The following is a 16,039-nucleotide window of genomic DNA, read 5'->3' on the forward strand; positions in this document are numbered from 1 at the left end:
TCTAGAATTATTATTATTTTTAAATCAGATTCCTGTCATTCCTTGTGAATTTATTTATTTTTATGTTGTACTCTAACAAAACTGCAAGACACCACCAGAAACACCAATTAATGATGGTTGTCCCAAATGTACTCAGTTCTGTGAGATCGCTTTGGAAAGTGCCGAGTATCCAAAGAATGCCTGGAGCTATTTTTTCATATTGTATCTATAACTTGGAAAAGGAAGTGAGCAAAACTTCTTTAATAGAGGGAGATGAGACTTCTACCCATGAGCTTCACAGCTATTTCCTGAAAAGTAGATTGGATGTTACAGAGTCATATTCCCCTTGGAGATGCTCCCATCCAGTCACAGGCCCTGTGCCATACTTTGCTCCTGCTTTTAGCACCACCTGGAAGCTGTTTGTCGGCCTTTCCCCTCTGCCACCTCGCTCCCTTCTGCATTGCTTCTCTGTTCCCTGCAGTCCCCTTGTGTTGGGTGCATGTTCGCATTTACCTTTGGGTGCTTGAAAGAAGCAGAATTTGCGAAGTGAAGTGATGCTAACTGGATCTTTCTGTCTCCCTTTCAGGCCTATCTCACTGACTTCCTGTGTCAGTTTGCACAGCAGCCCTGCTATGCAATGTTTTCAGACCATCTCAATGAGAACGAAAAGCGAGTGTTACAGGCCATTGGTATATAACCCCGCTCAAGAGACCATACTGATCATATCTGAACCATACTTTTTGGCTTATTCCACGTTTTATGATTAAACATAAAACATTTTCCAGTGTCTACCTGCTTGTTACAGGTGGATGATGGGCCTCATTGCGACGTGTTGAGCCTCATCTTAACGAATCTGCTAAGGGAAGGAATACTAAGAAAGCAGCAAAGACGGAAGTCTATAGAGCTTTGCACGTTGGTCTCACCATGGGAGCACTTTCATTTTCCACAGTAACTTTCCAGGAAGTTCTTTAAAAAAACAAAAAAGTTAAAAATGTGTCCTTAATATTTTTAAAAGCAAACTGTCTCTACCTGTGAAGAGGCACTTAACTGAGTTTCACACAGCACAGCTGGACAGAGAAAGGAATTGGGTCACTTACAGATTGCTTGGATGTATCTTGAGAAATTGGAAGGTTGTTCCTCTTCGCACTCGCATAACACATACAGGGTAAATATCTCGATCTTAGTGTGACTTCTTTTTATAGAACTATAGACTCTTATCAGAGATGCCTGAATGGTATGGAACCAGTTTACAGGAGTTTGGATGGGAAGCTGAGACAATAAAAGTAGATGCATATCTTCTTTCCTGCTGTGGATGGGGCTTTGTTGCTCACATCTACTGTCTAGTCCCATGGGAGCAGTTCTTTACTAATGCTTTTGTGTGCACATGCTCAAAGGAAGCTACCACTTAAATCTCTGTTCCTGTGGCATGTGGCTACTAAAGACTTTGGTTTTATGGAACACAAAGAGCCACGATTTTTAGGGCAAGAAAACTGATTGTATTTAAGATATTTGCTCCATGACAGCCACTCTGAACTACTTTGCTTCCTTCACACTCCTGTGTGTATTTTTATAGAGTGGTAAAATAACATTTGCAAATTGATTTACCCATAAGAACAGCGTGATGTATCTCACAACACCTCTCTGCCTTTGGTTCCCTCTTGGGGAAAATGAAAATAAAACTATTAAAATGTACATTGGTATCCTTCTTATAAAACAGATTTAAAAGGAAATTGCACATGTTTCCTGAAGTCACTTTTTAAAGACATATTTCTCCTTAGAAAACTTTCTGTATGTGCCGCCTGGAGGATGTTAGGGTATTTCACAGGAGTAATCTAAAACAGAAAGGGAGTCCTGTAATGGATACATCTTCTTCTGCTTTAAAGAAAAAGGCTGACCCATTATAGAGTTTCCTTTCTTAAGAAAGGTACTTGCTGTTCCTTTGTGGAATAATATGCTTTGAAGTTGTATCTGAAAACCTCCAAAGAGATGGAGTAATTATGTATCTTACTGGTCTAGTTTAGAATATAGCTTTTCACATTTTTTACCAGGAGGGGATAATAAATTAACTTCTTAACAGACAAAGATGGCACAACCTGTTTAGCATCTGTGGCAAAATAACCCCAAATTGTAAAGCGGACATTGCTCCCTTCTCCCACTCAGCTTCCTCTTGTTGTGCCTGAGAATAGGCAGAAATAGAGGGAATTGCCACAGTTTGCTGCAGACCTGCAGGTCTGGCTCAAGCTTGAGTCCTCAATATTTTTTTGTATGAATAGCTCTATGAGAAGGAGATCCTGAGGCTAATTTTTGTGTGTGTGTGTGGCTTTGTCCTCTTTAGCCTGTGTCTAATAAGGTGTAAGCTCTGATCAAAAATTTCCAAGCAGTTGTGTTGCAGTATCTTTCTTCCCTGTGGATTCTCTGGTGTATAAGGATATACAATTAAACTTTGTGCTATGGCCTTCCCTTTGCTGGGAACGTTGTGGCTCTGTCTTCTACTTAAATATATTTTTCAAGTCAATTAGGAACTTCGTTTGAGACGTTTTTGTGTCTCATAGCTTTCACTGAAAGGGGCCAACACATTAATTTAAACAGTCTCTGGACGTAGATGGCTGCATTGATATATCCTGATAGCTGTTGGGAAGGATCAAGCGTCCTCAGAGTGACTGGTCCCAGCCCTGGGAACAGGTAGGACCATCTAGTAGTTGACATTCCCCCCTGCACACCAGAATGAGCCCATGCTGCATCAAAACTGGTCAGCAGAGCAGAGGTGAAGACAAAATCTAAACTCCATTTCAAGTCATAGAATGAAAAAGCTACAGTTTGGCCCATACATTGACAGCAGGGCTCCTAACAGTCATCTATCCATCCTTTGAGGTAAGTGAATGTCAAATGTTTGAAAGCATTGGGGTGTGTCTTAGGATGTCAGTGGGAAATGGGTCTTGTTCAGGTCTGGGGAGAGGTGCTGGTGGGGTTTGTGTGCTTTCGGGTGATGTTGCTGGGTGTGTGCATTGGTGGTGCTGGCTACAGTCATCCTTCAGGCATGTTATGTTGGGTGGCAGGTTTAAGCAAGGCTCTGAAAAATGGGAGCAGCCTTGTGTAACTGATACCATCCCTCAACCTTGAACTGAGGAATCCAAGGATTTCATGGTGATTGCAAGGTCCCAGGAGTTAAACGATGAGAAGTGTCTTGTACAGGTCCTGCTAGAGCTCCTGAGTGTTGGTTCGAAGCTGCTCTTTGATTTGCAGATGTTGATCTGCCTGTAGCATTGGCTCACATGCACGCACCCTTCCCGCAGCTTGAGCAGGCACGGTGCCACCGTACAGGAGCTCTGATAAGCTCTGGGGCTGGAGACCAAGCTTGGAGGTGGTCTCGTGCCCATCTGTGCATGGTGGGCACAGGGATGGCATAGCTCCACAGCATACCGTGGCGTGCAGGATGCTTTTTTTGGCAAGAAGTACTGCCTTGAGCTTTTCACAGAGAGGCCAAATGGGGTGTGCGAGTACACAGTGCTCGGCAGAGGGTTTGAAGGAACCCTCTGTGGTCCCATACACCTTCGTCCTGCTTTCCCCGTGTTCTCTTATCTCCTAACAAAACTCCACGGTGTATCTTCACCCACAAAGTGCTTGCTGGAGGCTGTGGGCTTTGAAGCCTGAGCCGGTGTGCCTCGAGGAGGTTGCTCGGGCCGAACGATGCCGGCTGCTGTGGAAATGCTTCTAAGGCCTGGTGTGGAGGTGTGCAACACCCATTGGATCTGTTGTGTGTTGTTGGGAAGGAGCTAAACCCATCGGCACCAAAGGTTAGGGAGGCTGTGCTAGGAGCTGTGTGGGGTAAAACGAAGGACGGGGCCGCGGCTGCCCCAGCAGGGCCGCCAGCCTCTGCCTGGGCTTTGCACGCTGGCTTTTATTTAACTAAAGTAACGCAGCTCCAATAGCCGCAGAAAATAATTTAAATAGTAAATAGATCAGGTGTGACTCTGGGAAGAAGCTTTGTGCGTACTGATGAGTATTGTTCTTGGTATTTTTTTTTTCTGTATCAGCGAATAAAAGCTTTTCCTGTATAACCGTGCCTCGCTTCTGCTTGTACAGGGAGCGGGGCCCCTCCACCAGGGGGCAGCTGGGGCCTGGGGCTGCTGCTGGGGGCGGCTGGGCTCGGCCCCGACCACGATCCCGATCCCGACCCCGACCCTGACGCCCCCGGGGCCCGGCCCCATCTTGTGGCCACCGCCCGGGGTCGCGGGGCCTCTGCGCGACCCCTGCGCTGCCGCCGGGCCCGGGACTCGAACCCGCGACCTTCAGAGCCGCAGCGCCGCAAGCTGCCTCCGAGCCGCCCCCCCGCCCCCTCACGGAGCGGGGCATGCTGGGGGCTGTAGTCCCGCGGTGGCCCCGCTGCCGAGCCGTGAGTGGGAACCGCGGGGCACGCCGGGAATTGTAGTCCGGCAGCGAGGCCCCGCCGGTTGCTACGGGCCATGGCGGCAGCGGGGGCCCCGGCGGGTGTCGCGGGGCGCTCGAAGGTGGCTCCGAGCGTGGACTTCGACCACAGCTGCTCGGACAGCGTGGAGTACCTCACCCTCAACTTCGGACCCTTCGAGACCGTGCACCGCTGGCGCCGCCTCCCGCCCTGCGACGAGTTCGTGGGGGCCCGGTGAGCGGCGGGGGGCGGGGGGTGTGGGGGGGGTTGGGGTCGGGGTCCCTGTCCCTGTCCCTGTCCCTGTCCCTGTCCCTGACCGCTGCTCCCCGCTGCCCGCAGGCGCAGCAAGCACACCGTGGTGGCCTACCGGGACGCCATCTACGTCTTCGGAGGGGATAACGGGTGAGAACGGGGGGGGGGTGGGGGGCGAAGGGAGGGGGTCTGGGTCCGAGGGGAAGGGGCCTGGGGGGTCCTGGGCTGAGGGGAAGGGGCCTGGGGGGTCCTGGGCTGAGAGGAAGGGGCTTGGGAGTGGGGTTTGACCAGAGGGGAAGGGGTTTGGGGGGTCCTGGGCTGAGGGGAAGGGGCCTGGGGGGGGTCCTGGCCTGAGGGGAAGGGGCTTGGTGGGTCCTGACCTGAGGGGAAGGGGTTTGGGGGACTTGGGTCTGAGGGGAAGAGGTTTGAGGGGTCCTGGCCTGAGGGGAAAGGGTTTGGGGGTCTGGGTCCTGCCCCAAGCAGAGCTGTAGCCTGCTGAGTTCCTTCCTCCCTGGTTCCTTCCCGCAGGAAGACGATGCTGAACGACCTGCTGCGCTTCGACGTGAAGGACTGCTCGTGGTGCAGGTGGGTCGCCCCGCACAGCTGCCCGCAGGGGAGGCAGGGATGTCTTCCTTTCTCTGCACCCCTGGTCTGGGTGTAAGACTGTTGAGTCTGCATAATAACTTTGAGTGCTTCAAGCATGACAAGGGTGTTTGATTGCTGCTGTTCTAAATGTTGTGCAGGGCTTTTACCACGGGGACTCCGCCAGCACCACGGTATCACCACTCAGCTGTGGTCTATGGGAGCAGCATGTTTGTGTTTGGTAAGACAGTGGCAGATTACAGTTACGCGTGTTTGGAATGATAAATATGTTGGTATTTAAAAAAAAAGATATTTTTAGGAAGCCTCAAAGGATGTTATTCAGTAGAAAACCTAGAATTTTTCCATGGCTGGCTGTGATTTCAACTTTAGCTTTGAAATACTTCTGCTTCTTTGTCTAAGGCAATGAAAACTTTAAGCTCATTGCCATGGTGTTTCTGTAGGGCTAAGAGTGAAGGAGAAGTCTCCCATCTATAGTAGTCCAGTAATTAAATAGTTTCTCTCTGTGTTGTCTAAACTTAAATTTTCTTCTTATATACTGACTCTAAGCATATGTGCTGTATTGGGTTTGAGTCTAATGGAATTGTTGTTGCTCAGGTGGCTATACTGGAGATATTTATTCCAATTCCAATTTGAAGAATAAAAATGATCTCTTCGAATATAAGTTTGCAACTGGACAATGGACAGAGTGGAAGACTGAAGGAAGGTAAGGAAGTGACGTTATTGTCTCACCTTTCACGATTCTGAGCATCACTCAGCAACCATTTAAATGGCACACAGAATTAGTTACAATGTTAGTATTAAGGCTATAAGACTGTTTCTGATATGCTTTCTTAATTAAAGTTTCTTGAAGACTTCATCTTTTGTCCTGAAGGCCTACATTCCAGAGTGTACAAGATTGGAAATTTGACAAAACCGTTCTTCACGTTTCATTTCTGGGTCAGAAGGGATGGGAGCAAAGGAAATGATTTCCTTCAAATTCTCTTTTTCATGGATAGCATGATATTTGTTGATTCCATATGTTTTCAATTTGTTTTAGTTATAAAACAAGTCAAAGCTTATTTGTAGTTAAATGTACACATTCCTTTCTTATTAAAATTTGACTTTCCTGGAGCATACTTACTTGAAGTGCATTAGGGTGATGCATGTTCACACAAATTCAGAAGCAGATGAATGAATTGATACGTGTTTGCATCTGTTGGATGGAGGTTCCCAAGATACAATTTTCCAAGGGAAAATTAAATACAGTAATTCGTTATTTCTTCAAGTTGGCTATGCACATTTCAGGTTGTTTCGTGGCTCTAGTGTAACTACAGAAATGGATGAGGAACAGGCAGTCTGTTCTTGAGTTACTGTTGCTCACTGCTCATGAGTGTATGTTACATTTTAGAAGGTAGACTACATTAGTAACTTCTCTTTCTGGTTCTTCTAGCAACTTTGGACATTTCAGAGAGTAATTCTCATTTATATTTTATGAACTCAAATGTCCTTCTCTTTCCCCACAGCTGAAGTTGGCAGGTTTAGTAAAAGCAATTCAAATTAGGAAGGAGAAATCATATGACTGATCTTTTATCATGGCCTCTGTATTTCAGGAATGCCCGCGCTGTGCTTTCCCCAGTAGTCTTTTGAACCCTGTCCATGATTTCACTTATGTGTTCCATCCTCTTAGTGCATGAAAACCTGCATGGGGTTTTTATAACATTTGTAGTTTTCCACTTTGCTATAATGATAGTGCTATTAATCGTCCCACTGCCTTGCTACCTTAGATAAAATACTTCAGAGTATTTGGAGCATAACAAGCAATTTGTTGATTTATTTTTTCCCCCTGTATGTGTTCAGATAGTTTAGCGATGGAAGGAGAGAATAATGTTCTAAAATGTACCCGTCAGAAGCTTGCTTTGTGTTTTGAGGATGTATGATGGAAGCAATTTCCTGGCTGAGGTAGTTTGTGTAGGGGGCTTTATTATTAACTGCATTTTGCCTGTCATGCAGATCCTTCTTACAGCACTCCTGTAGGTAATTAAGATTTCGTTTTTTCTCGATTGTAGGTTACCGGTTGCGAGATCAGCTCACGGTGCAACAGTGTACAGCGATAAGCTGTGGATCTTTGCAGGATACGATGGCAACGCACGGTATGTGGAGGGATCGCTCTCTCCTTGGTCGCTTGTGTAAAATCCCAGTCACTGACTTTTCGTGTCTGTAGAGACATTTTCATATACCGAGTGCTTTTAACAATAATGGGAGTTTTGCTAAACCTCACTGTTGTTGAGCATTAGATTTTTGCAGTTCACCAGTACGTGTTCAAATAAGTATATGTTTAAAAGCTAAAAAGCTGGTGACTCAGAATGGCTGTGGATGGACAGTTTGACAGCTTGCTTGGTTGCAAAGATGCTAAAAGGTCTTTGAAATTTGGCAAATGAGCATTTCTTAGAAGATACCTGTTACAGGCCTTCTGATGTTGCTGAAGACTGACAGAACAAAGCCTGGGTTTTCTATGAAGTCATAGAACACAACTGAGAAAACTATGTGAGCTTTTTCTTTGAAAATACATGATACTCTTGGTGGGATATTGCACTGAAACATCAAGATTATTTAGATTGAAGGCAGATGAGATGTTAGATGAGAAACGACTGAAAAGGAGTGGTACTGAGAAGTTAGGGAGAGCCTGGTACTTTGTTCCAGATTCCAGCTCTTCAGATGTACTGTCAGTCCATTAGGGAAGAATCAGTTCTGAACACGTGATTCTTTGTTTTTTGTCTTGGTGAAAATGGGAAGTTTTTTATGTTGATGCACGATATTTGCATCGTGAGAACACACGTAGATTGGCACACACTAGGAGATGCCTCAAGTTGCTGGCTGCCTCTTCTGAGGAGAATCTGTAAAAAAGCTGCTCTGTCTCCCCCAGAACTGACATTAATGTGAAGCAGCAGCTGGGATCTTTCCTTTGTTTCTGGAGGAAGAATTGGAGAAAGATGCATGGCTGTGGAATTGTTCTGTTCCAATTTAGGAAGTTCCCCATGGGCCCTGGATAGGTGGAAGGAGAGATTGGGTGAGAGGAGCTATCTAATTTACCAAGATGGTGCTAAAAATGTCTTTTTGTGGAACGTGAGCCTCTGGCAACTGAACAAAAGCATCTGTAGTTGTCTGCAAATTACTTGTACTGGGAAAAGCACAGTCAGATGTGTAGTAGCCTCTGATGTGTCATGTTACTCACTTCATCCTCTTTTATGTGTTTGGAGTAAGATTCAGCCATATAAATAATAACTGTGGTCAGTATCAGGAGCTAGCAGGAATGGGTGAAAGAAAGCACAATAATAAGGGGTATTTCTGTAAAAATCCCAAAGATTAAATTCTAATCCTTAAGCTCCAAGCAGAGTTGCTGTGTTAACTGTTCTGTATAAGTAACCAGAAAGATGCTAAAGCAGGCTCTGGTGGTGGTATAAAATATAGATTTAGAAATTTAGGTTTGTATTATTTATTTTTTTTTTGCTAGCAGGAGATTCTTCCTATTCAGGAGAAGGAATGCTGATAAAACATAATCTTTGTCTTTTCAACTCTATGAGCTAAAAATAACAAAACATTAAGTGTTTCCAGTCAGACTTTTTTTGTGTTATAACACAGGTTAAATGATATGTGGACAATTGGCCTACAGGACAGAGAGCTAACATGTTGGGAAGAGGTAAGAAGCTTTAATTTGAAGTAACGCAAATAACTTTTCTTCTTTTGGTTTTCACACACAATTACTTTAAATTTCCTATACCAGTTTGCATTGCTCTCTCTTCAGAATGTATTTGTGACACGGCTTAAAAGCAGTTCACGTTTGATTTTGTTTGTGTATTTGGAAAACCAACAATGTATGAGTGTACGATTTCTGCTTGTGAATCTGTGAGCTGGACCTTGACTGCCTGGGGTGGCTTTGCTGTGTCCCCTGTAAAAAACGGACTGTGTTTCCACTTTAACCACTGCCATCAACAGGAATCTTTGCTGAGTGCCTGTCAAGATCAGAGAGAATCCCCATCCTCGCAGTGACAGAGGCTTTAGAAATACGGCCTTCCATCTTTTTTTATCCATGGTAAAATTGTCTGTGCAGACCTTTAAACACAGCATTAATTGATTACCTATTGCCAAAGGGGACTTGATTGTCTGCAGATGTTGCTACCATGTACTCTATGTGTGGATGCACTGCGTGTTCCCACAAGCATACTCCACATGTGTAGCTTTGCTCTACAAAATGTTTTGTTTGTTTATTTTGTACTTCATTATCTTTCAGATCGAGCAAAGCGGTGAGATCCCTCCTTCATGCTGTAATTTTCCTGTGGCTGTTTGCAAAGACAAGATGTTTGTTTTCTCTGGCCAGAGTGGAGCAAAGATTACCAATAATCTCTTTCAGTTTGAATTCAAGGAAAAAATGTAAGTTTTTTTACAGTTAAGCTGCACAAAATCCACATAATCCTTGACTACTTAAGTTGAGGAATGCATGTACTTGAAGCTGTTGAGGAAGAATACTACATCTTATGACTAGCAAGGATAGATTAAATAAAATATGGACTGTTTTAATGAGACTTTGTATTTTGCCATGTGCTTCGCTAGGGCTTTTTCAGCAAATGAACAGAAAGTTTGGTAGATATGCTTTAAGAAAGAAGCATGTATCTCAGTTTATTCTGAATCAAATGCCAAGTATTTTCTTCCTAAAATTTGTTATATGAATACTTGATTAAAACCAGACAAAGATCCTGTAAAATACAAGTTTGCACTAGAATCATTAGGAAATGTGAAAGCACAGTATCTTTTGACATCTTGAGTATTCAGTTCCAGACGTTTAGTGTGACTTGCCTGGAGTGCTGACTGTTGCTCTGAGAATGTGACCCCTCTGGTGAGAGAAAAATGCCATAAGGTGGGCATGCAGATCTTATGGTCTGTTCTGGAAACCTGGTCTGTCTGGTTACCAGTGGAACTGGCTGATGTGGAACCACAAGTGAAACAGCCAACTGCCTCAAATCCTTGGCTGAAATAGTGATATCATCGTGAATAAGCAATGCCTTGCTGAAATGTGCTACGTAATCAGAATGCTGCTGTTTAAAGGGTTAGCTGTTAAAATGTGTGACAGTAGATCACTAATTCCTTCCCAAGTTGTGGCCTTTGAGCTGCTGGGGTTTACATAAACATGTCTAGGTTAAGGAGATGCATTGACTTTATGACATTCTCAGCTGTTCAGCAACATGGAGCTGATGTAGGTCTCTGAGAAGTTTAAGGGGTTTGCAGTTGCCTGTGGTTGTGTGGCTTCAGTATCAACTCTAATGGGCTTCTCTTGTTAATTTGTATAATCTGAGTGAGAGCAAGAAGCTTACTTTCAAGATAAATGTGAAAGATGCACTCTGTTTTATGTTTGGTGTTTCAGCTGGACACGAATTCCTACTGAGCACTTGCTGCGGGGCTCCCCTCCTCCTCCACAGCGACGGTACGGCCACACCATGGTGGCATTTGACCGGCATCTCTACGTGTTTGGTGGTGCTGCAGACAACACGCTGCCCAACGAACTTCACTGCTATGATGTGGACTCTCAGACCTGGGAGGTTATCCAACCCAGCCCGGACAGTGAGGTAAAACATTCGCTTTTTGGTTTTGCTGACAGGTTATGGACATGTTTTTGACAAGGACAGAGGCTTTTAGTTAAATAATAATAGTTCCTTCCCACTAATGGTTAAGCAGCTGAAGGATTATGGATAGCAGCCTGTGAACGTTAGTCAGATTTACTATTAGTCTGCAGTCATGTTTAAAACTTTGCTTAGTGCTGTTTAAAGAAATACTGTAAAAGACTTGTAATTCAAGTTGTGAGTCAGCCCGACAAGATTAAGAATAATCTCACCCTGTGGACTGGTAGTGATCATGCGATAAAATGTTGATCTCTTTTCATAGCACACCGATAAAGACTCGTCTCTGAGATAACCTGGCATTGCAGAACTGAAGTGCTGAGTGCATGATATTAGCAAATGGGGTGGCCTCTAATCATCTCTTTCCCAGCATGCAAAAGAAAAATAGTTTTTTTGAAGCCTCTACTACTATACGTACTTCCTGGATTTGAAATGGCTATGTTGACTGTATTTGGTCATTTTAATAGAATTTGCTTTAAGCCAATTGGTTTTAAGCCAATTTAAAATATTTCAGCTGATTTAGCAGTAGGTTTAGAGTATTTGTATTAGCTGATGGGTGGTGAAGAAATGCCTAGATGCTTGTGTGCTCTCTAGAGAACTGTGGAGATTAAGGTTATACTGTAAAGGGATGAATATTACATGGGTTAGGGTCAAATGCAGATTTACTAATTTTGCCAGAATTGGTATGACAGAGGTGCTTACATCTTTGACTGCTGCACTGTATTTTAGTTGTTTACGCAGATACATAATTCAGCATTTCATGAATAGGAAAATCCCATTTACACACCTCTTGTAAATTAACAATGGATGTGGGCCTGATTTTGAAAAATTATTTGACTAAAGTATTTCAAGGTAGCCTATTTTATGCTTTATGAAGCTGATTTATTTTAATGTGAAATCAATAAAAAGGCATGCCCGTTTTTTAAAGATGTGACTATCTTTGGGAAGGTAGATCCCATTCTGTAATGTTTCGGGTTGTTTGGAAAGAGAGAAGAGACCATCAACGACCAACTTTGCTTAATAGTGCCACAGCTAGAGCAAGTACGTGAGCAGGTTAACTTTCATATGAAAAATTGGATTTCACCTCTTCTGTAGATTGATGTGATGCATTTCCATTATTCTTTCTTCTTTTGGACTTTTAGCACTGAGTGGGTAAAGTCTCCAGAGTTCAAAATGAGAGGGAACAGCATTGATTTATCTCTTAATTCAGGAGTGATTTTTAAAGTGCTTTGCAAAAGATCTTACTCTTGTTCATCATGAATATCAGACACTGCTGCCTTTCTGTCTTCTTTGTTCCTGAACTAAGATGCAGAGCCAGCCCGGAGAAGGTTTTCAGACTGATCCTGGGAGTGATCTGGACTTTTCAGACGTAAGCCAGTCATAGAAATGAACTGTTGGCTGGCAGGTGGAAATGGCATTTGTCCCTGCTACCCTGTTAAGGGCAACGTGGAAGGTGACATGTAAAATAAGACAGGAATCTCGAGGCTTTTGCCCTTGCGAAAACAGCACAATTTTGCTGTTAGCAGGGCTAGTTCCATGCAGGACATTGAAGCAGTTTTTGAGGACAGGCAGCTATCATGTATCAGGTGCTGTAGGTGCACTGAGACAGTCTTGCATTTTCTGCATTTTCGCTAAACGGGTAGAGACAGACTGGAAATGAGTCTGGCTGTGGACCTGTTTTTGTTCACTGCTCAGGTCTCTCAGTATTGTTGATAGTGCTTTGCTGTGGCATGGAGGATTGGAAAATGACTTGAAAAAAAACAGAAGAGAGGGTCCTGAATTGAAAAGAGATCAGCAGTTCAAAAATAAACCAGGAACTCCTCTGTTATGCTGTTAGGAAATCATAGTGAGTGGCAAGCCATGCTTTCTGAGCTGCGCAGTTGCAATCCATATTTCCTCAGGCCTTTTCTTGGTACTGTAATATATGTACATATGTATTTTACAGAGCATGCGGGGCTATTCTCCATCTTTTCTCTGTTAGATGATTTTCACAGTTGGTGGTTCTTCTTTTCTAAGGCAGCTGGAGGAATATCAGGTCCGTGTCCTTGCTTGTCTGTATAACATTGCTCAAGCTTCTTGAGGTGCTCGATTTCCTTTAAATAGGACAATCAGAGAATTTAAAACTAATTTAAATAGATTTTCCTATTTCTTTGTTGCGCTTGATTTTTTCTACCGAACTCAAAATATCCTTCCCTTTGTAGCGAAGCTTGGAAGAGCACAAAAAATCGGCAGGCAGCAGGAGGGAAGATGCCCCATCTATCACAGTGGCCTCCCAGCAGACAGATGTACACGCACGCACACAGCAGCCGTGGTTTGTACTAGAGCAGAGGAGCACGCTGCAGGCAACGGCAGGGAGCGTGAGGTCTGGCAGGGAAGCACATCAGCACTGACCCCCTTTGTGTGTGCAGCCACACAGAATCAAAAATGGTGTTTGGAAACAGCCACCTGCACTGTAGAGGACAAGGTCCTGTTGTAGGAACGGGAAGAAAATTCTGCTTCCTCACAAAGTGTTGGGAAGGTGAGGTTAAAATGTGTATGGGTTGCTCCCCTCTTACCAGGCTAATTGCCATCGACTCCCCAGCGACTGCAGGTACTAGCGAGCAGCCTGCCTTTCCTGAAGTTAAAAGAGAAATTTCTTAATGCTTGGCTTGTGGAACATTTTAGTTTCACAATTAGGCCTTTCAAAGCCAAGAGCAACATACAGTTCTGACTTTCAAAGCTCTATTATTTGATTTACTTTTTTTTTTTTTTTTTTTTAATAAAGAAAAAAGGAGGTTAATGTGTTGGTAACCTTCTCTGCCTTACTTTAAGGCACAGTTCTGGAGTTCTTCAGATGGATTACTGTGATATGGTTTGTGGGCAGCTAAGAAGGATTAAAAATACTTACTCATCCTGCCATGGATGAGTCTGCCACAGTCTCCCTGTGCAGAGATCAGTTACACCCGCTGAGGTATCTTCAGGCAAAAGAAATATTATTATGTGAACAAAACTCTGAATTCCTGCAATGAGGCCCCTGACAAGATCTCATTGCTTTCAGATGTGGTGAGCGTAGTTGCCAGGGTATCGTGTTCTGCTATTAGAGATAAAATTTGGCATTTCACAGTCTCGAGAGAAGACTGATACTTCGTATGATTGTAAATAAAATGTAGTGTTTGGTGCTGCATCCTTTTTAGAAAATATTTTTTTTTAATCAAAATTGTCATACCAGCGACCTTTTCAAGTTTGTGCTCAGTAAACTAGAGAGACATCTAGAAAAATATATGATTTATTTTTAAAAAATGGTTATTAGACTATGGTTAAGACAGTTACGCACCTTGATTTCTTTTTGTCAAGTCTACATTCATATCCTTTCTGAGTGATGTTTATGATGTGCTCTTACACCATGATCCCAGAGAAAGAAAAATTCAGGCTCATGTGGATGATAGGCAGAAGGCATGTATTTCTGTAGCTCACTTACCAGGAAGAAGCTAGAACAATGCAGTATTAACATGACTCACGTTAAACGGATATAAGGCTGGATAACTGAAAGATTTTAACTAAGGTTTTGAATGAGGAGTGGTGACTCTGCATGGGATTCTGCTTAGGTCCCTTAGAGACCCCTTCTTGTCGCACTATTTAAAACTTTTTTGCAATGACCTTGAAAGTAAACAGGAAATCACAGCTTCCCCCTGGTATTTTCTAATTGTCTGGAGTTTTAATGATTGAAATAAGAGGCCACCCAGTGATTTGGAGTTCTTGTTAAGGTGGGCACAGACACACGACATATTTCAGTATGTCTGTAAAGTAACATATCTAAGAACAGGATATGTGGTCTATGCTTAACTGTTTCCTGTAACAGTATCCTAGGAAACAATGACTTAAAAACTTTAGTCATTGTGGGGAGCTGAGACAAGCTCCCTGTAATGTAACATGGCTGGAAGTGCTAATGATATTCTTGGCTCTACAAGCTGACATAGCGTAGCATCATTTAGGAACATAAATACATTACTCTTGTGTTTCTTAGATAAATCTTCCAGTATAATATCTTACCATCTTGTGTTTACAGATCAAGGAGGTTGTTCAGAGAAGAAATCTGAAAATGATTAAAGTCTGGGAAACACAGTGAAACAGCTGTGAAGCATAGTCTTTATAGGGAGAGTTTAGGAAATGAATTCTTCATTGGCCTACTTGGGAAACTAGAGGTTTTTTAATCTATCGGTAAAGTATAAAGCAAGATCCAGTGGCTTGAACTTGAAACTGGAAATATTCAGACTTAAAAAAGAGAAGGAAATTAAAAGTTTACAGGTATGGTGAAGAATGAGAGTAATGATTCGCTGGAACATTTTATCAGAGTTCTTTGGTACATTCTTCACTACTCCTAAAACAGGGTATGATATTTTCTAAAGAGAAAGCTTTCCTAAAAGAAAGGCTTCAGTGCTGCTTCAAGGAAGTCTTGTAGGTTGTTTTATACAGGAAGTCAAATTGAGATCCCAAAAGTACAATTACGGTAATTTGATCTTTGAAGACACACCAGGGTTCCAAAAAGAAGCAAGGGTTCGGTCACTTGATCTTTGTAATCTGCTGCTAGATTGCAGTTTGCGGGCCTTTGAGACATGTTCATTGGATTCAGCAGCCCTTGCTCTTTAAACTGTGCCTAATCCTCTCTGACGATTTATACATTCAGACCACTTTTTCAATCTTGCAACATATGTATAGAAATTATTTTAAAAGAAAATGGGTTTAGTAGTAGTACAGTAATCTTCAAGTAAATTACTGATTGGCTCCTATTCCAACCTTTGCAGTGATAGCGGTGTGTGTTTGAGTGTTACTGGTAAAGAACTGAGCTCTCAGTTTCCATGCGGTATTCTCTAGTGCATATCAAGTGGAAAAAATCTCATTTTCAGCTGAGTGGAATATCAAATCATGTCCACGGTCCCGTCCCCTATTACTTACCACAACCACAAGTACAAAGTCTCTGGAAGAGCTGATATCACACCAAGCTTACTCATTTATGGCTTTGTTTTTGTATCTAGTGCTTTATCCTGCGTTTCAGTTTCTTCATCACGGTCTTCAACTTTTAGGTTGCAGACAAAATATTTTCAACTTACTCACAGAATTGCAGTGCTGAAGATTTCATGAGAAGTTTTGAGAAAGCTGCTGCTAGAAATCTTTA

At 43.1% G+C, this 16,039-nt stretch overlaps 2 protein-coding genes across 3 annotated transcripts in view; both read left to right on the top strand.

The window, feature by feature from the left end:
- Window positions 1-1,671, top strand: part of IPO9 (importin 9) — a gene marked incomplete at its 5' end in the record, with an annotated part of 31,149 nt that extends 29,478 nt beyond the window's left edge. Inside the window, one exon of the mRNA XM_084302127.1 lies at window positions 566-1,671. Within this exon, the coding sequence (XP_084158253.1) occupies window positions 566-676 (111 nt within the window). The 3' untranslated portion in view covers window positions 677-1,671. The remainder of the gene's footprint in view (window positions 1-565) is intronic.
- A 2,750-nt stretch (window positions 1,672-4,421) lies between these two features.
- The window catches only part of LZTR1 (leucine zipper like post translational regulator 1), a 34,240-nt gene continuing 22,622 nt past the window's right edge, over window positions 4,422-16,039 (top strand). For both annotated transcript variants that reach the window (XM_084301995.1, XM_084301994.1), the window contains exons 1-9: window positions 4,422-4,618; window positions 4,724-4,786; window positions 5,165-5,221; window positions 5,380-5,459; window positions 5,834-5,942; window positions 7,285-7,368; window positions 8,858-8,915; window positions 9,507-9,646; window positions 10,635-10,836. In XM_084301995.1, the coding sequence (XP_084158121.1) occupies window positions 4,443-4,618; window positions 4,724-4,786; window positions 5,165-5,221; window positions 5,380-5,459; window positions 5,834-5,942; window positions 7,285-7,368; window positions 8,858-8,915; window positions 9,507-9,646; window positions 10,635-10,836 (969 nt within the window). In that variant the 5' untranslated portion in view covers window positions 4,422-4,442. The remainder of the gene's footprint in view (window positions 4,619-4,723; window positions 4,787-5,164; window positions 5,222-5,379; window positions 5,460-5,833; window positions 5,943-7,284; window positions 7,369-8,857; window positions 8,916-9,506; window positions 9,647-10,634; window positions 10,837-16,039) is intronic.

The sequence above is a fragment of the Netta rufina genome (genome assembly GCF_964035555.1).
Source record: "Netta rufina genome assembly, chromosome: 26".
Classification (NCBI taxonomy): Eukaryota; Metazoa; Chordata; class Aves; order Anseriformes; family Anatidae; genus Netta; species Netta rufina.